The sequence below is a fragment of the Diceros bicornis genome, chromosome 23 (genome assembly GCF_020826845.1).
Source record: "Diceros bicornis minor isolate mBicDic1 chromosome 23, mDicBic1.mat.cur, whole genome shotgun sequence".
In the NCBI taxonomy this organism is placed as follows: domain Eukaryota; kingdom Metazoa; phylum Chordata; class Mammalia; order Perissodactyla; family Rhinocerotidae; genus Diceros; species Diceros bicornis.
The window spans coordinates 14,241,690-14,262,370 of record NC_080762.1 but is presented as its reverse complement, the minus strand read 5'-3'; the positions used below and the strand labels follow the sequence as shown (position 1 = coordinate 14,262,370).

Here is a 20,681-nt window from a genome sequence, read left to right as displayed (position 1 = left end):
GGACCACTTTTTCCAGACTGGAAAGCACTTCAGCTCTCCAAAGGCTTTTGAATCATCCTAAAGCTGAGGCAGTGCTTGGCCACCCTGGCAGGACATGACACAGAAAATGGAGGCACTTTGATTCCCATTTCAAAGCCCCTTTCATGAGACACTTTCCCACTCAATTGGACGAGATACAACATAAGGTTTTCTCTGATGGGAAACAAATTCACTTTACAACATCTTTTATGAGGTTAGTCATTCTGGAGGGTATTTTCTTCTCCAGAGGAATCCACGCCCCACAAATTTAAACTATATGCTTATTTATCTTAAAAGGGCAGCATCCTCGTAAATGGTAATAGAAGGAACACAGAACCCAAGGAAGTTTGGGGATCTTGGTTCCTTTGTCAGACTTTGTATCATCAGAAATTCTTTGGAAGAGTGAAATCAACCGGGTCTATATATGATTTTCATACATCTCTGGAATGCACAGAGACATTGTTCTAACTTAGCTGGGGAAAAAAACCCAAACAAAAAACTAAATCCTAGCGTCTTTGAGCAGTGGTTCTCAAACATCGCCATCACTTTGTATCACCTGGAGGGCTTATAAAAACACAAATTACTGGGCTTCACCCCGCAGAGTCTGTGATTCAACAGGCCTGAAGTGGGGCCTGGGAATTTTCCTTTCTACCCAGACTTCCCAGGTAGTGTCGACACTGCCGGCCCAGGGACCCACATTTTGAGATCCACTCTGCCATCCAAAACTTCCGCTGACCTCGTCCAAATCAAGACACTTCAAGGTTCTCTGCGTCACTTCTGCGGAGAGCCACATTTGTTTAGGGCCAGGCATTTAGGGAAGATGATATGCTTGGGGTTGGCCCAAGCACGTTCCTTCCCAGGCCAGTCACTGTCGCTAAGGAGCAAATGACAGGTAATCGCTAGCTGCTGAAGGTGGGTAACCTACTCGCTGCGGAGTTTGCCCTCGCACGTGACCGCTGGGCGTGTACACCGCATCCCTCGTCTGCCTCCTCCCTACCCCCGGGCTTGACGGTCCGAGTGGAACCACAGGACGACTCCAGTCTCCCCGGCCCGTGGCCGCCACCCGCGATGGCGCTGCTGCGCGCGCTCGTCTGCTGCCTGCTGGCCGCCTGGCACGGCCGCCCCGGCCTCGGGCTGCCCCTGGCCCCCGCGGGCGGCCGCAGTCCCGCTCCGGCGCTGGGTGAGTCGCCCGCGACCCTTTCCCTCTCGGGAGCTGCCCGAGAGCGCCGGGCGGAGGCGCCCGCGCAAAGTCAGCAAAAGTGCGCTGGGTCCTGGACGCGCCGGGCGCGGGGAGGGGGCGACGGGGGCACGGGCGCGCCAAGGCCACCGCCGGGAGCCCGGGGCTCCGCGGGGAGAAGTCCCCGCGCCGCTGGGGGCGCTCCAAGGGGGCGCGGCGCCCGGATTCCGCCTCGTGCGGTTGTGTACACTTTGTGTCTCCGGGTGTGTTGCTCCTTGGGGAAGGAAGGAAACGCTGCGTGTTTCAGGGAGAAAAGCTGCTGCGAGTTAGACGTCCTGCGTTCTCGGGGGCCCCAGAATCTGCCCAGAGTGACTGGGGGAGCTGCGGAGTTCCCGCTTCAGCTCGGGGGTGTAAATTTCAGTGGGACTCAGTACCTTCTGTCCTGCTTACTGAGTTTGGCGGCCCTTTCCTGCCACTCCTGTCAGAGTATAGTCAGTCTCCGCGCTCCCCGCCCCTTAGTCTGCGTTAGAACTCAGGGGGCTTCATTTCTCTGTACCTGGATGTCACTAGGCTCCCTGCGGGCGGGACCAACTTTTATTCATTCCCAACATTTAACACAGTGCCTGTTAGAGGAAGGTTCTCAACGTGTGGTCGGGACCAGCGTCAACTTGTTAGAAATGCAAGTTTTCAGCCCCACCGCAGACCTACGGAATCTAACTCCCAGAACTCGGGCTCAACACTCTGTTTTAATAAATCCTGCAGGTGATTCTGATAGATGCTAGAGTTTGAGAACCACTGGTCCAGAACCGATAGATGTTGGATGAGATTTTACAATGCCATCTGAGCCTTCAGTTTCAAAGATCAAGGTACTCCCACCTCCCCGACTCTCTTTAAAAATAATTGCTCTTTATTTAGAGAGAGAAACATTAGATCGGTGGAGTTCTGTTTGTGTTTTGGGCATAGCTGTCTCTGAAACTCGGGGCAGTGCTTGATGCTAAAACCTCCTCTCTTCTCTGTGGCTCTTGCTCTCTCACACGACTTCGGAAATGATCTGGGAGAAACGCCTCCTCTTGTCCCAGAGCCAAGTCCTCGTGACTCAGCTGTCAGGCAGTTGAAAGCAAGAACTGTAAAGCTGGTTTCCCAACTGTAGGTCGTAACAACAAATTGCCCCCAAATACTTACTATTCTGGTTTCTGCTTTTATTCAAGCTGAAGTTGCATTTCTCTAATTATGTGGCGGTTTAGGATTTTGAGATAAAATGTCCCAGGTTGCACAAGACCAGCCAATAGCAAATTCACCTTTTAGGTTGGTTTTAGGAATCTGATTGCTGAAGGCCTCAATGACAACATTCTGGTGTCTGGTAAAGCTCTGCTTCACACCTCCCTGTTTTGGTGGGGAAGCTCCGAGGTTGTGTCACTAGGGAAGAGGAAGGGATGGGGGTAACCTGGGTTCAAAGACCTGCTGAAGCATTGACTCAGCACTTTCACATTGGATACATTAGTTTACATGTTTTCCACTTGATGTGACCTCTTCTCTCCCCCTGACCCCCATCCCAAAAGGCTTGGATTTCCTTTACAATGCGGTGACCAGCCTCTGCCTACTTGTTGTATGTGTGTATGTGTGTGTGTGTGTGTGTACGCGTGCGTGTGTCTGTGTGCAGATTCCCAGTCTCGGGCTTCCCGTTCTGTCAAGTCCCTGTGGTCAGAGGACATCAGCCCAGCGACACTTCACCCGGGTGTTTTCGGCGACGACTCTTTAGATTTAGTAGTAGGTCAGGACCTGCTGGAGTCTGTGGTGGGAAGTGACGTTATAAACAAATAAACAAAAGAACCTATTTTAAACAACACCATGTGTCCAAAAATCTGAATTATGGCTTACCAGGTTCTTAAGGATAAATTATAACTTTTTTTAGATAATTATAAGATTCTTTGGGGTATAATTTTGAGCACTTATCTAGATATGTTGACAGTACACCCACATACACACATATCTTTGTGGAAATCTTTTTAAAGATAAGTCTGTAGAGCCAGCCCTGATGGCCTAGTGGTTAAAGTTCGGCATACTCCGCTTCAGCGGACTGGGTTTGGTTCCTGGGTGCGGAACCACAGCACTGTCTGTAGCCATGTCTGTCAGTAGCCATGCTGTGGCAGCGGCTCCCACAGAAGACCTAGAAGGAGTCACAACTGAAATATACAACTATGTACTGGGGCTTTGGGGAGAAAAAAAAAAGAAGAGAGGAAGATTGGCGACAGATGTTAGCTCAGACCAAATTTTTCCCAGCAAAAAAAAAAAAGATTTTCTGTAGAACAAGAAAGTAATTGTGGGGTAGTGAATAAAACTTTGAACTTCAAACCAGAGAATCTGGATTGGGGTGTGGGCTCTGCCTCAGACCAGGTCCATGGCCTTAGACACACACACACACACACACACACACACACAGCATTTTGTATACAATTTCATTAGAAGTGGAGGTGAGACCTCCAGAGGTTCATTATTTGTAAATTCCAGGTTAAGAACCTGTCAGAGCTCTGTTCTTGACTTCTATTTAAAGACACTCTTTGGTGCATTTAAATAATTACCCTTCACTTATCCATCTGGCAATGCAATTTAGTGGAAAGAGCACTAGGCTGTGAGTCTGGAGTGACTGGTCCCAGTTTAGCTGAGTTGGCTTGTGATCTTGAGGAAATCCTGAAATCTGCCTACGCCTACTTAAAGAATGTTTGTTTAGGGCCTACTACAGGTCAGACATATTCTAGATGCTGGGGATATATAAATCTAGGTACTAGATTACATCAGAGGGAGTGTCCTTAGTGTCTTTCCAGTTTGGGTTTACAAAAATTTAATATATTTACAGTCTCATGTCCCTTAATTGTCACAGTATCTCAGGTAGGTGTTGTCATTATCTATTTTACATGAGGCAAGTGAGACGGAAGGCCATTTAAATGTGAGCACACACAGAGAGGCTGTGTGTGCAGTGGTTAAAGAGCAGCATGAATTCTAGAGTCAGATTTCCTGAATCCTTATTGGCTCTGTTGAGTCTGGTGTATGTGATTTGAGCTTAAGTTCTGTGTGCAGCAGCTCTGGATCTGTCAAATGGAAATAATGATGAGTTAATACAGGTAAAGCATAAAAAACAATATGAATATATTTTCTAATAAACTTATAAACTCGATAAGTTTTAACTACTACTTGGAAATGAGGAAGTTCAATCTCAAATTCAAGCTTGGGTTTACAAAATAATAACAGCACAACTAACATCGGGCTTACTAGCTGCCAGGCACCTCCTGAGAGCTTTACTTCTACGAAGCCACTTAACTCTCACGCAGTAGGCACCAATATTATTCAGATTTTACGGATGAAACAAGCCAAGATCGCATAGCTAGATTAGCAAGTGGAGTTTGGATTCGAAGTCAGACAGTCTGACTCTGGAGTCCTCACCCTTAAGCGTAACACTATACAGTTCTGTGTGCAGCTTACTACACCTTAACATTCTACAAATAATAAAATACATGTTTACATAAAAATGAGATGTACTATATATAGATTTATACCCCAAGGAAGGGCAGCCTCCAGGATGATTCTGAGCTATTTGCCAACTCCACTTTATGTGCTGAATATAGAATGTCTAAGCTGGAAATAAAAGTTGGAGTGTTTTCTACATTATGGAATAAAATAAATTACTCTTGGCAAATGTTTCCAAATGGGGACTGAATACCAAGTAATGGACCATAAAGACTATTTCATATCTACTTGTTGTCAATTTCGCCTTACTCTGGTGGAACTCCAAGCCACATTTGGAGGAGCTCCAAGGAGGGGCTCACAGGTGGGCCTCAAACCCACAATCCGTCCCTTCCCCAGAGGGTTCTTTTCTGTTCGGTGTCGCAGGTTTGAAATGAAAGCGGAGCTGAGTGTTCAGTGGCACAAGCTTTTATTCAATGTCCGAAGAATGGAGAAGTGGGAACTATGTTCACAAATCAACTTCTCAGCTCTTGGGGCGAGTAAGCAGCTATAATGTGTCAAGATAATGAAGGGAATAAAATAATAGAATATTCATCATATTCGCGGAACAGGGCAAGCTTTTTGGAGAACAAGGGTGCCACCTCTTTTCTTTCCTTGTTTAGTCATATCCTGCTGTTGCCATGGCAATTGTAAACTGTCATGGCGCTGGTGGCTGTGTTATGTAGTGTGGCAATGCATTACAATGAGCGTATAATCAGCTGTGGGATCTAGGTCAGGTCAAGTCAGATTGCCATGTTGCCTTCACCCAGTTTTAACTGGTTTTGACTATATATGTCAGCCATCTCCTCTTTCCTCTCATTGTGGTTTCCTGTAAACTAAAGAGAACGTGTTAGGCTTTTTCTGAGCAGGGTTGTGGTTAATGACTTAGGGGCCAGGGGCCGAGGTAACATACTTTCTTCTGGATCTTTTGTCTGCGACTTCTTAGCTGTGAACTGAAATGTGTTATAAAATTATCACAACAACTCAAATATAACTTACCTTTTCTACCTTAACAAATTAACTGTTTTCAATTTTTCACTTTATTATCCCAGCTTTGGGTTTTACTCAAGTTTTTCTCACATAACATACTTAGTTTTTATCACCTTTCTATGGATAAAAGTTTGCATTCTACTTGTTTGCCCCATGCTTCTGGTGTAGTACATGCTGCTGTGTCACTTTCTGATATGTTTCTGATGTAAATTAGTCATAATCAGAGTGAACTCAAAATTCAAAGTGTGAAAAAGCCTCAATATTAAAACAATTTATTAATTGCATATGAGAAGCAGCAAAATCATTGAAAATCTATGTAAATTATGTATAAGCAAATTTGACAGCCTTTCAAAATGGGGTTCAGATTTTGACTCTGTCATTTATTAGCTGTGTATACTAGAGCAAATGTCCTAATTGATGCAGCATTAGTTTCTCAAGTCTAAAGTGAGAATAATGATTCCTGCTTCAACAGAGTAGTTTTGAGAATGAAATGACATAGTATATTTAAATTGCTTATCACAGTGCCTGGCACCTAGTAGGTACTTAATAAGGAGAGATACTACTATGATTATTAGTACTAGTATTCTTTCAATGAAAGAATCTTTCTCAAGATGATTTACAAGCAGGGATGCTATCAAATGGGTTCTGGGCTTTGTCCTGAAAACCCAGTGGAAGCATCCTCTTTAACAAATGCTTCCCTTAATATTATTAACATTTTATACAAGTGTATGATAGAAGATGTTCCTCTATTAAATGGCTTTTAAGAGCCTCTGGCAATTCCTATCTTTAGTATCGAAGATTTATATTCTTTTTCCATTAATGTTGAGAGGCAAGGTTTTACAAGAAATCAGGAGTGAGATTTAGTTCCTGGTTCTGCAAGCTATTCATTATGAAACCCTAACAAGCCACATCATAATTTCTACATCAGTTTTTCTACAAGAAGAATGTAAATAAATTCTAAAAGCTTAAATTCTGCAAGGAGGGAGACATGTTATTAAGGCAAAATATGATATTATTATTCATCTCCCAGAAGGATGTCTCCATATCTTTCTTTATGCAACTTATGTTTGTTATATAGTCTTTGTTGGGTAGTCGTGCTATCATTGAACTCATCAATTCTGTTTAATGTATTATGGTATTTATATCAGACACATATACGGTATTTACATCAGACACATATAAATAGTAAATTCTTGTAAATTCTTCCTACTGTCCTTGGAATCCTCATCTTCTCACAGGGAAGAACTATATTTAACTTCAGGGCATGTGAACATTTAAATTGCTAAGGCTTCCTCCATCACAGGGAGGAGCAAGTGTCTCCAGTATTACTGTAAATATTTTTTGGGAATGCCAAAAGAGAAGGAGATTTAACACCATTTCTTTTCTGATCAACAGGACAGTTTTGGCATGTGACTGACTTACACTTAGATCCTACTTACCACATCACAGATGACCACACGAAAGTGTGTGCTTCCTCCAAAGGCGCAAACGCCTCCAATCCTGGCCCTTTTGGAGATGTTCTGTGTGATTCTCCTTATCACCTTATTTTGTCAGCATTTGATTTTATTAAAAATTCAGGACAAGAATCATCTTTCATGATATGGACGGGGTAAGTGATTATATAAACACCGTTAGTTACTCAGTATTTATCTACAGTGTCCTAAGCTTCATTAGAATGCTGAATGCCATAAGAAGATTAGTTGTTTTAAGAGTTATTTGGGTTTAAAAAGTACTAGGTCAAATTAATCAACATTATTAGGGATAAAAAATTTTAGAAGTCCTGGTATTTTTATTTTTTAGAAAACAGACTCTAGAGGTATGTCAATGTTAACTAAGAGATGAATCCATAAACAGCACACTTGTACCAGTCTCTTGAGATGTTTATTAATGTGATAATAGGCCTTGATTAAATAATCAAAAACGGAAGGCAATAATGGGAGTTAACCTGTGATAGCAATTTTGTAAACATCATCTTCTGGTGGTATAATTAACTAATTCCATCCATCATGACGGATTGAAAAGGCCTATATCTCCACTACCTGCAGTAATGACCATGACGCTATTTTAATTGATTTATACATTGTAACTCATTTGGACATTATTATTATTATTATTACTATTATTCTCATTTTACAGATGAGGAAATGAAGGCACGAGAATCTAAGTAACTTGCCCAAGTGTACCCAGCTAGTAAGTTGCAAAGCTGGGACTTGAATCCAGGCGTTTTTGCTCTGGACTCTGTGCTTTTAATTACCAAAATTTTTTGCCTTTTGTAAATCTTCAGTCAGGCAGTGAAATAGGCTGAGATTTCCAGTTTATCATTTGTATTACACAAATTTTCTTTTTTATAGGATTCTCTGTGGGAGAAAGGGAAATGAGGAGTAGTTTCTCAACTCTTTTAACTATCATCTGTTGTTTTGTAGAAGTTTTGTTGTAGAAGTCTGCAATGATAGTACAGCAAGGGATCACATGTAAGTCTAGTGACTTTTTATAGAAACTGACTTTGTTCCCCATGATTCTGTCTCCTTTTCAGGGATAGCCCTCCTCATGTTCCGGTGTATGAACTCTCAACAGACATAGTCATAAATGTGATTGCTAATATGACAACCACCATCCAGAATCTCTTTCCAAATCTCCAGGTTTTCCCTGCACTGGGTAATCATGACTATTGGCCACAGGTAAATTTGACTTCAACTTCCAGAAGTGCCTATAGCAATTTTCCCATCAGTAGTGCCAAAATTATGACAATAACTAGCCGATGGTAGGGCATGGGAGTGGGGCTCGTGGAGGTAGAGTGTGCTCTTAGTGCTAACTATTGAGAAAGGCAAGACAAGTGCTTTGGGGACTTTAAAGTGACTGTTAATAATTCTTAAAAAGTTATGTCCATAGTGAGGTTTTGGAAGCAAATTCCTAGTTTGTGGATTATTAATTCTTATTTTTCTTTATAATCTTCCTCAGTTTCTCCTTTCTTTTGAATAATTTTGTTGTTCATTTGCATTTCTAAGATAAGGTTAGCAAGAAAGGTTAATGTCGGGGCCGACCGGGTGGCATAGTGTTTAAGTTCGCACGCTCCACTTTGGCGATCCGGGCTTTGCAGTTTCGGATCCCAGGTGCAGACCTATGTACCACTTGTCAAGCCATGCTGTGGCGGCATCCCATATAAAATAGAGGAAGATGGACACAGATGTTAGCTCAGGGCCAATCTTCCTCAGCAAAAAGAGGAGGATTGGCAACAGATATTAGCTCAGGGCTAATTTTCCTCACCAGAAACCAAACCAAAAACAAAAACAAAAAGAAAGGTTAATGTTGACTAATGTTTACATTTTTTCAGAATTTTATTTAGGCATACAAAGCTCCCCACATGCTGATCTAAGCTAGATTGTGATTAAAAACAGAAACATTGCAAACTATCATAAGAACCAATGAGGGAGATTCATGTTCAAGTCTAGTTTACCTAATTAAGATGTGATTCAAGGTTGGGGCCAACCCTGTGGCATACTGGTTAATTTTGGTGTGCTCTGCTTTGGCGGCCTGGATTTGCAGGTTTGGATCCTGGGCACAAACCTACACTACTTGTCAGCCATGCTTTGGTGGCCACATATAAAACAGTGGAAGATTGGCACAGATGTTAGCTCAGGGCTAATCTTCCTAAAGCAAAAAAAGAGGAAGATTGGCAATAGATGTTAGCTCAGGGTGAATCTTCCTCTGCAAAAAAAAAAAAAAAAAAAAATGTGATTCAAGCCAGAGACTGTGTGCAGAATATTTAATGCCTGATACAGCCTGGGCTTCAACCTCTCAGAGCGACCATTTATTAAGCGGCCTGTGCATAATGGCTGGATACCAACCCTGGTTAGAGGGTCCTGTTATAGTGGTATAGAATCTTTGATTTGTATAGATTCAAGAGATCTCAGAGATTGTTGTTTAGTCCAGGGCTTGGCAATCTATAACCTGTGGTTCAAATTTGGCCTGACACTTGTTTTTGTAAATAAAGTTTTATTGGAACACAGTCATGACTATTCTTTCTGTATTGCCTGTGGCTACTTTTGCACTATAATGACAGAGTAGAATACTTGTGACAGAGACCATACGGCCCATAAGCCTAAAATATTTATTATTTGGCCCTTTATAAAAAAGTGTGCTGACCCCTGGTCTAGATCAACTCTTTATTTTATAGATGAGAAAACTGAGGCGCAGAAATGTTAAGTTGCTTGTTCAAGTCTCATAATCACTCAGTGACAGAGCTCACATCCTGGAACTTTTGTGTTCAAGTAGACCAACACCCTTCACACAACCTTTGCTCTTGACAGACTAATATACTCAACGTGTCCTGAACATAATATTTACTTTCATGGCTCTCTTTGTCTGCATTTTTCTTTTTGCTTAGAATATCTTTTCCATCACATGTCAAAAGGATGCTTAATGAGAGTTTTGATTATATTAGTTAGTTTGATTATATTACTTAGTCTAACTTTTTTAAAAAAATCACAGAATACAGTGATTTTGAAAAGTTCTACTCTCAGATGAGCTTAAGTTTCAAGTGACTTCCTGGCACTGGCCTCCAGTCTTGAGATGAACAATATGTGAGTCTTTGTAAGGTGGCCTCTCAACCAGTAGTCAACTTTTGTTACTGTTGACATGTTAGACCCCACAGTGCAGAGGCTTAGGGATGAACAATCTCTAGGAGCCGGAAGTTACACATATTGTTTTTATATGCTTTAGGTAACAGGCAGACCGGTATAGTGGAACACATGTTTGGTTTAGAGTCATATTCACTAGCATTTAAAACCTTATCCTTCTTTGCTTCTAATAGCTTGACCAACTTGGACGATTCACCTAATGTCCCTGATCCATAGGTCACTTATTTGTAAATAGGAGCAATAATACCTACCTTGCAAAGTTTTTGTGAGAATTAGTGATACTATATGAAAAGGGCATAGCTTCCCACCTGGCACATAATGAACCCTCAGTGAATGGTGTGGTGGTTATTATCACATTAAGCAATGACGTGGGGTACATTCTTTCTCACTCCTTTAAGGATTGGTTCCATATTGCTTTTATCTCTGTCTTCTTTTTGTGAAGTCAAATCTTATAATAATTGAAATGTATAGATACTATCCAACTTCTAACATATCCTTTTATAAGTAGAGCTGGGGTGAATTGGGCAGCCTGTATACCTTAAACAGTTAATTTTTTTCTCCTTCTAGCTTATGACTTGATATCTGAAAATCTTTTTTCTATTATTCCACTGCCATCATTCCACTGCAGTTTCAGGAATGTCAAATGTAACATGAAAGCCCGACAACAAATTCTCCTAGAGACTGATATCTGAGATTGAATGCTGGTGAATATTAGTAACACATAAATTTGACAAGTGTTATTTCTCCATTAAAACCCCATAAACATGTACCTAAACATAGCTACATGAACACATATATAGACACACGTCCCCACCCATTACATCAGAAGTAGATATTCGTGTGGCAGCCCAGGAATGCCGCCAGTTGCCACCTGAGGAAGCACTCTGGGCCAGGGTCCTCCTTTCCTCCTACACTGGCAAGGCTGGTGCCACCAAACTTCTGGGTGCTCACTTCCCATTGTACCTCATTTCTCGGCAGTGGTCATGTCACTGCCAAAAGGGATTGAGATGATAGCATGGTGCGGTAGATAATTGGACATAAGGATGATGGTGGAAAGACCTGGGATTTACACCCAGCTCTGGGATTGACCAGCTGTCGCCGGATAAATCACCTAACTTCTCTGCTGCTCATATTTCTCATGTTTGAAATAGAGAGAACAATCTAGAGTGATTTTTATATAATTTTAAGATTCTATATCACCATACCAGTATCTTGGCGTCCATCCCAAAGTAAATAAATGGCTAAGACTTAGGTTTTTTTGATGATGATGGTGATGATGTTGATGATGAGTACAATTTTTAATCAGAATCTAGATTGGCCTAAACCATTGTGTAATTTTCAGACAGATGACTCTGATCTCTGACATAAACTGAAAATATACTTTGGATAATTAGTTCCAGTCAAAACAAGTCATTTGGTTACTGCCCTGAATGTGTGTATATTTTCATCATGTATTGGGCATATATATTAGGAACTAATGTGACTTGGGTGTCATCTTGAAAAATAAGCATTTTAATTAATACTTACAGGGACACTGCTTTAAGAAATAGGTCTATATCACCAATATACAGAAGGAAATGAGGAGAGAGAGGAAGATGGCTTCAGTTTTTAAATATAGTCTTTTAAAACAAAAAATAGGAAAAATTACTCAATTTCACAAATGGTTTGTGTTTTTATTCAGTATCTACTTTCTTAAAGTTTTGCTCTTTTTTCTTCCCTAGAGCTTATGTCACTATAGTTTATTATAATATGATAAAATAGGATGATAAAAAGATACTTTATGATAATAAAAATAATGTTTTATACATCTAACATACTGTTAAAAAATTGAAACAAGTTGTTACAATTTAGGCTGACATAAGGAGACTTCTTCAAATCAAAAGCATGTGGCTGTCAATCTTCATTCAAGAAGTTAAGAAGCTTTATACTAGTGTTAACATTTCAGAGAACTTTGTTTAATTCTAAAATCGTGACATTTTCTCCATTCCCTCGGCATGCTACACTGGGCCCTGCATGTTTAGGGTCAAACTGCCTTCAGTGTCTCTTATTGAGCATACTCCACATGCATCCTATACCCCAGCCACACTAAAACAAGTGCTTTTCTCTGTATGTGGCGCTGTGTTGGTGTCTGGGCCATAGTTTTTGCTTTGATGCCCTTTCTCGTCAACTTGATGAAATCGTTATTCAACATCTGCTTCAAATGCTCTCTTTGCTCTCCCCCCTGACTCTCTGGGCCAGACGTGATTGTTCTTGCTTCTGCACACCTAGAAACTCTCTGGTGGTACCTAGCACATTGGCTTATAAGTGATTGATTACGTTTTGTCCCCTGTCTCCCCAGCTGAGTTATGAATTTCTTGAAGATTAAATCTATCTAGTATTCATCCTTGCATCTCTGGATGCGTAAGATAGTAGTAAGCGCTCAAGTAATGTTTAATTTAATTAATCCATGTATCTTTAGAGTTTCAATGGTGGATTATATTGTTTGTGGCCAGGATCAACTGCCTGTAGTCACCAGCAAGGTGTACAATGCAGTAGCAAACCTCTGGAAACCCTGGCTGGATGAAGAATCTATTTACACGTTAAGGAAAGGTAAGCAAAAGATTTAGTCATCCTTATTTTGTCTCTGTTTTTATTCATGGTGTTTAGACTTAGATCTTTAATGTTTGCTTGGATGTGCCAATTCCAGAGAGCCTCTGTACCCAGTTTTTCTAGAGGCCATAAGTCATGTTTGAAAACCAAGGAGAGGCACGGATGGTGAGTGGGCCCAGGGCAAGGAAAACTGTGCCACGACCTCAGTGGCCAGCTCTGTAGGTACTATTGCAACAGACCCTCGGGCGAACATTCTTTCAACACAGGTGTGAATGAGGTTATGCCTTAAAGCCTCGTTTCCACTGAGAGTGTGGCAGCTCTAGTTTATCTGCCATTTCTTCCTCAGTAGTCTCTGGAAGGATCGATGTGTGTTCCCATTCTTTGGATTTCATATTTCACGATATCTCTCATCTTGACTCCCCAAAGATACAAAAGTAGGAATTGATGTATTAATCTTTCTTTTACAGAATTCAATACCTCATTGCCTAGTGCCCAAACGTTTAATTATCTTTTCATCTGAATATTGGATACAACTATTGTTACCTCAATATGTGGAAGTGCCAGCATTGGACCGGGCACATAGTAGGTTTTCAATAAGTGTTTGTTAAATCTGAGTCTCATCTAATGACAGCCTATGTATGTGCAAACTAAACAATGAGAAGTAAGCATCACCTTCCTGACTGGCATGTAAACCTTAATTAAGAATTTGCTTTCACAGTGCTTGCATATCTGTGTGTGTGTTTTTCTAAAATGTGTTTTAAATTTGTTTTTATAGGTGGCTTTTATTCACAGAAAGTTTCAACTAATCTGAACCTTAGGATCATCAGTCTAAACACTAACTTGTACTATGGCCCAAATATCATGACCCTGAATAAGACTGACCCAGCAAATCAGTTTGAATGGCTAGAAAGCACACTGAAGATCTCTCAGCAAAATAAGGAGAAGGTAGATCCCGTAGTCTAAAATCATCAGGGGATCAACAGGGGAATAAATTCGAGTATTTATTAAACTTGAGGAGGGTCAAGTATTAATAAATGTACTACAATTTGAGGATGTTTTCACATGAAACACCTTATGATTTATCTCTGTTTTTGTTTTATTTTCTTTTGCTTTGAATGCTTTGAGGAGTGATTGACATTTGTTGATAGAAAGAAAGTTGTGACCAAAGCCACAGTTACCTTATATCCTCAACAGTGTAGTTTAAATGAGACAAGTGCAAATACAAAGATATGAATAGTTTCATAATTTCATCTTTTCTTGGTAATAAATAGGAGAGATGGTGTATTTGCTTTCTAACTTTTAATTAATATACTTTCAATCTTGGGTATCTAAATGTCATTTGGTTATGATAAATGTGCAAAAAGATTCTCATCAGTCCTCCTTGCGTTTCCTTCTCCAGGTGTACATCATCGCACATATCCCAGTGGGGTATCTGCCCTATTCAATGAGCACCACGGCAATGAGAGAATACTATAATGAGAAATTGATAGAAATTTTTAGAAAATACAGCAATGTCATTGTGGGACAATTTTATGGACACACTCACAGAGATAGCATCATGATTCTTTCAGATAAAAAAGGTAATATGATGTTCTGTTTACATTTCCCCAATCTGAGATGCTAGAACAAAGCCTATCCAGTAATTTTTACTGATCCAGTAAATTAAGAGTTTCATTAAATCAACCTGACAGCACCAGCTTTTTCTGAATTACCTTCCATGATTGTATGGCTAGTGTCCAAATCATATTTAGGCCTGCAGTTGAGTTTCTTCCTATTAGCTCCACAGGGCCACCATCGTTTGATTGCTGTCTACACAAAAGCCTCTGAAATCCTCGGCTCACTCAAATTTTCTTTGAGATCCTCAATTTTAAGGAAATATTACTGTTTGTTGTTTACCTGCTAGACTCAAGTTGCTTCTGAGATGACTTGTTTTACTTCTCAGAATTTAAGAGCAAAGCACAATTTACCATTGCTTTAAGATAAAATGTACTAAGCTCTTACTTTCAAGTGCTTATCGATATTGTCATCTACCTAACATTAAAAGAAAAAAAAAATAGAAAAAGCTCTAGCAGGAAACAGAACAATGATTATCTATTTTTAAAGATTGAGTCTGCATGAGGGCAGAAAACTGAGAGCTACCAAAATAAGAGTTTTGATGTTATAGTAGTCAGCCAGGAGAAAAATCAATATATATTTTTTTCAATAATTGGGGAACATTTTTGAAATGCTTTACCTCTTTCATCTAGAATGAGTGAGCTTGATAAAAATGACCATTTTCCAGTCTTTGATACCTTTTTAAATCAGAACAAAATTTAGTCCTATTATAGATATGTGTAAAACATGGTGACACTTTAATCAAATTCTTATTATGTAATCATTGGACTGTTGTTTTAGGTAGAGGTACAGAACAAACTAGTTTTGTATTTTTGTGTGTACATATTTGTAATAACTTGGATTTTTTTTATTTTGAAAATTTTCAAATATATATAAAAGCAGAGAGAATGATAAAACATACCCCTTTGTACCATTACTTATATTCAACAAATATCAAAATTTTGCCACATTTGCTTTACTTAATTTTTTTATTCTTTTTTTTGAAGTATTTGAAAGTGAATCTCAAACATCAGATCTGTTTCAATCCTATATGCTTCTGTATGCTTTGCTAAAATATATGCATAGCCTACATGATCGTAATACTGTTAACTCACTTAACAAAATTAACTGTAATTCTTTGGTATCATCTAATACCAATCCATCATAAAAATTCCTCTATTTTCTCAAAAGTGTCTTTTTACAGTTGTTTCAAATCAGAATCCATCAAAGATCACTTATCATTTGGCTGTTATGTTTGTTAATCTCTTAATTTGGGACTTGTTCACATTTTTAATATAGTTAAACTCAATTTTTAAAAAATATATGTTTATGTCACATGTTTTTCCAGGAAGTCCAGTAAATTCTTTGTTTGTGGCTCCTGCTGTTACCCCAGTGAAGAATGTTTTAGAAAAACAGACCAACAATCCTGGTGTCAGACTATTTCAGTATGATCCTCGTGATTATAAATTATTGGTAAGGTGGCACAATTTTAGAATTGACCCCACATTTATGCATGTCTTTGTAGTTTTCATTAGTTTAGTTGAATGTTTCCAGTGCAGCTGTGTGAGTTGTAGTTTATGTTGAAATCTCACAATGTCTTTCTTCTTTTTTATATTTGGAATGTCAGCACTTTCTGACTATGGGTTTATGAGGTCAGCCTTTGGGAGGCCATTTCTGTCCTTCTAAGGACTTCACATTTATTTAGATGAAGGTTTCCTTGGGAAGTGCCTTATTGGTGGACTTGCGTATATATTGAAACTTTTCACTAAGCCGTATTTGTTATTAATTACTCTTCTCCAGAACATAGCTGTGACGAAGAGTGTAGGTTCTGAAACCATACCCTCTCATGAGCTGTGGTACCTAACTCTTCTGTCCCAGTCTAGTCCTCTGTAAAACGGGGATTAAAATATTACCGACTTCACTGAGTTGCTGTGAGGATTACACAAACAAATATATGTGAAGCACTTAGAAGCATGCTTGGCTCATAGTAAGCGCTCAATAAATGTTGGCAAAAAAAATTTGTGAAGAAAATAAAGTTAGTTGGACGTTTATCTTTGAGACAAAAATTCTCTGGAGCTTGTACATGACTCTATGCTTTAGATAAATTTAGCATCAAAAGGCTGGAAAGTTAGCTTATGGGTACTGCCCCTTTCAATAAGAATAATTTGAAAAGAGTTTCTCAATTAAAATCTTTATTAATGTAACTACAATTTTTTCCCTAGACAAATTTAATAGGAGGTAGCTCTGTTATTCCCTAGAGCATGTTTTTGCAAAGGAGGTAAGGCAGGGGAAATCTGATTTAATCCCTAAACATTAGATTAAGTAAGGAAATAAAACAATTGACTGTAAACTAGTCCAACAGAATCCTTTATACAACTATTAGTTGCCTATTTTTGGATCTGAACCTCGGATACACACGTGTATATACTGTGTATATATGTGTGTGTATGTATGTATGTATGTATATATTTACTGACATGGAAAGATGTCCCTTATATAGCACTAAATAATTTTTAAATATGCAAAACAGTTTGTATAGCATGACTTCATTTTTTGAAAAAGCCAAAAAGATAATAAATATATATATATATATTCTAAATATTTGTATTTGTTTTGTACATACAATCTAGAACAACACACATACACGGGAGTGCTGGTAAATGTTTAGCAACTGGTTCACTGGAGGAAAAAGTGCTTTGATTTGTAATGTTTGCCAATTTCCATGATATAAATACTCCCATCATGGCCAATTTCAAGCTGTCAAAGTGATATCAACTAACTTGCAAGATTCCTGAAAATTTGACAATCTGCTCTTGTGAGCTGGTGCAAGCCACCTCCATCACGTCATTGATTTATACATAACTATTAGCAGTGGTTACTTCTGAGGTGTGTGAATCAAAGGCTTTTTATTTTGTGCATGTCTCTGTATAGTTTGGATTATTTTCTATTATGTTCTTTCAGTATTTTTTTTGCTGGGGTGATTGGCCATGAGCTAACATTTGTTGCGAATCTTCCTCTTTTGCTTGAAGAAGAGTGGCCCTGAGCCAACATCTGTGCCCATCTTCCTCTATTTTATACATGGGACGCCGCCATAGTATGGCTTGATGAGAAGTGCATAGGTCCATGCCCAGGATCCGAACCTGTGAACCCTGGGCCACCAAAGCTGAGCACGTGACCTTACACTACACCACCAGACCGGCCCCTCAGTATTTTTAAAATGAAAAAAAGTAATATAGATTTTCTATCAGGACTCTTTTTCTTTAAAATGAATTCTCACTTTTTTTTAATAACTACAACTTTAAGAATGTCATATAGGGGCTGGCCCCGTGGCTTAGCAGTTAAGTGCGTGCGCTGGGCTACTGGCGGCCAGGGTTCGGATCCCGGTCGCGCACCTACCCACTGCTTGTCCGGCCATGCTGAGGCGGCGTCCCACATACAGCACCTAGCAGGATGTACAACTATAACGTACAACTATCTACTGGGACTTTGGGGAGAAAAAGGGGAAAAAAAGGGAGGAGGATTGGCAATAGATGTTAGCTCAGGGCCAGTCTTCCTCAGCAAAAAGAGGACGATTATCATGGATGTTAGCTCAGGGCTGATCTTCCTCACAAAAAAAAAAAAAAAGAGTGTCATATAAAACCTAATAAGAACTCCTCTTGCTGTGTAGTACTTTATGCCAAAGAATAAACCAGGTTTTGTTACTGTTTTTAACTATAGGATATGTTGCAGTATTATTTGAACCTGACAGATGCTAATCTAAAGGGAGAATCCAACTGGCAGCTGGAGTATATCCTGACCCAGACCTATGACATTGAAGATTTGCAGCCAAAAAGTTTGTATGGATTAGCTAAACAATTTGCAGTTCCAGACAGTAAGCAGTTTATAAAATACTACAATTACTTCTTTGTGAGTTATGACAGCAGTGTAATTTGCAATGGGAAATGTAAGGCCTCTCAGATTTGTGCAATTATGAATCTTGATCATGTTTCCTATGTAGATTGCCTCAAACAATATTATATAAAGCACAATCCATAGTATTTCACAGTTTGTGTTCATAGAAAACGTGACGTTGCTCTGTTTCTGAGATCGGTTTGTGGGAATTGTTACATAAATCTTTGTGAGTTACTGATTGAGCAAGCAGAATTACTCCTGTCTTTGCTTTCGTTTTTATGATACCCAAATCTATATTTTTATGATACCCAAATCTATATTTTTAACCTTCAAAATTTTTATTATATTGTATATATGTAAACTGCCCATTACTAGAATGATGTTTGGATGTAAATACCCTATCTTCCAGTTTGTATAATTATATCTAATTTATACTCTTGTTGAAATTGTCATTTATACAATAAAGCAAATGATTTCTTCCTAAGTATGATGAATTGTTATTATTATTTTTTTCCTGAGGAGGATTCGCCCTGAGCTAACATCTATGCAAGTCTTCCTCTATTATGCACGTGAGCCACCACCACAGCATGGCCACCGATGAGTAGCGTAGGTCTGTGCCCAGGAACCAAACCTGGGCTGCCAAAGTGGAGCACACCAAACTTAACCACTAGGCCACGGGGTCAGCCCCCTAAATTATTGTTAATGTGATAATTTTCAGTCTTTTAATTCACTCTTGTTAAAACCTCATGTGTAAACTGAGGTTCAAACTGTTTAAATCTCATATGTAAACTAAAGTTAACACTATTTACAGGCACTATTTTGGGAAAACACCAAGGTCTCATCAGGGCCATCTCTGAGCATATGAAACATCACGGGACATGTATTGCCTAGCTGTCTTCACTCTGTGAGTGAAGTTAGCGGTACTCTTTAGTACCACTAAACTTTCAAGAAGAGAATGTCACAAGTTGTACTGTTTGTAACTGCAGTGTACTAGCACGAGGCTTAGGTCCTAGTCCAGTGCCTGGCACTTAGTAAATAATTGCTGAAATGAATTGAAAGATATGAATATTTCTCAAAGAAATATGCTAGGATGCAGGGGTAGTGTTTTCTTTGTCACAATATTCCAAGAGAGGATAAAAATGAGCTTTTATATCACGGGATTGTTTTTAGGGATCTCCCAGGGCTCCTTGCTTCTCACCAGGTCTCTCAAGCTGTTGTTTCCTTCCAGTTTAGGTGGGAGAATTAAAGTAGAAGAGAAAAGGAAGAGGCAGAGAAATTTAGGGGAAGGGAAGATTGTACACCCCAGTACTTGGGCTTGCTGGAGAAGACATGCAATCAACAACCTTAGGTCAGTCAACGAGGAGGATAGACTCATTAGCCTTGTGACTGGTTTGACTTCCTGTAAAAAAATGACTTGCAGATGTAAGATCTCACCATAGTGAAACAAAATTTTCCTGATTTGTAGAGGACTGAGAATATGCATATTACAAAATAAAAATATTATATCTAAGAAACTGTCAATATTCATTAGGTAAACATTTTTAAAATTTTTAATTTAAAAAAATAAATTATTATGTTTTATAAGTGAGGATGCTGAAATAAAGCAAAATTCATTGTTATAAAATAATCACATCATTTAGAATTCATTCTGCCTGCAATTATATTTAAATTGTCAAATGACTACATCATGTATTTATATATTTTTATACTTGTGGACAGAAGTTTTAAGAAAACAAGATTGCATCATTTAAGGAAAAATTTTAAAATGGTGAAAATCAAAGATGGCATGAGCTGACTCAGACAATGAGCCCCAGCACTGGAAGTGAATAAGCTTGGGCTTCTAGGATTATTGTGGAAGAAATTCCTGCATCTTTGGGGATTTGGTGCAGTAAACACTTAGAGTCCTTCCCACATTATTCTACAGTTTAAAATTTTTATTGCTACCTTTTTGTATTCAGTTTACCTTTACCTTAAAGTAGAAACAAATGATCTTAAAGTTCCAGTAACATTTAGGGATGTTAACAGTAGTTAAATGAATTTTTCCATTCTTAAATCATAGCATTTTAGAATAATTTATTGTGGTTTATTTCAGATTATCTTCAAATATATAATAATTTTGGTATGAGCATGGTAAAGCTTGTCTTGATTTGCCTCTTTTTATTGATAGTGCTTTGGCAAATTTATAAACTACATCCAGTTTAGATTTTTAAAATTGCTACTTTGAAGCCCATTTTGTTTAGCCACATATTGATAGGAAGGAAGGGGAGTAAAGGTGAGGAGAATGGGAG

At 39.1% G+C, this 20,681-nt stretch overlaps 1 protein-coding gene across 1 annotated transcript; it reads left to right on the top strand.

Annotated features, from left to right (window-relative positions):
- The first annotated feature begins 989 nt into the window (after positions 1 to 989).
- Positions 990 to 18,877, top strand: SMPDL3A (sphingomyelin phosphodiesterase acid like 3A). The gene is made up of 8 exons (XM_058566366.1): positions 990 to 1,198; positions 7,079 to 7,292; positions 8,217 to 8,361; positions 12,813 to 12,909; positions 13,685 to 13,854; positions 14,309 to 14,489; positions 15,851 to 15,975; positions 18,220 to 18,877. Exons 1-8 carry the CDS (start codon positions 1,087 to 1,089, stop codon positions 18,535 to 18,537), a joined length of 1,362 nt encoding a protein of 453 aa, XP_058422349.1. The 5' UTR covers positions 990 to 1,086; the 3' UTR covers positions 18,538 to 18,877.
- Positions 18,878 to 20,681: the final 1,804 nt, after the last annotated feature.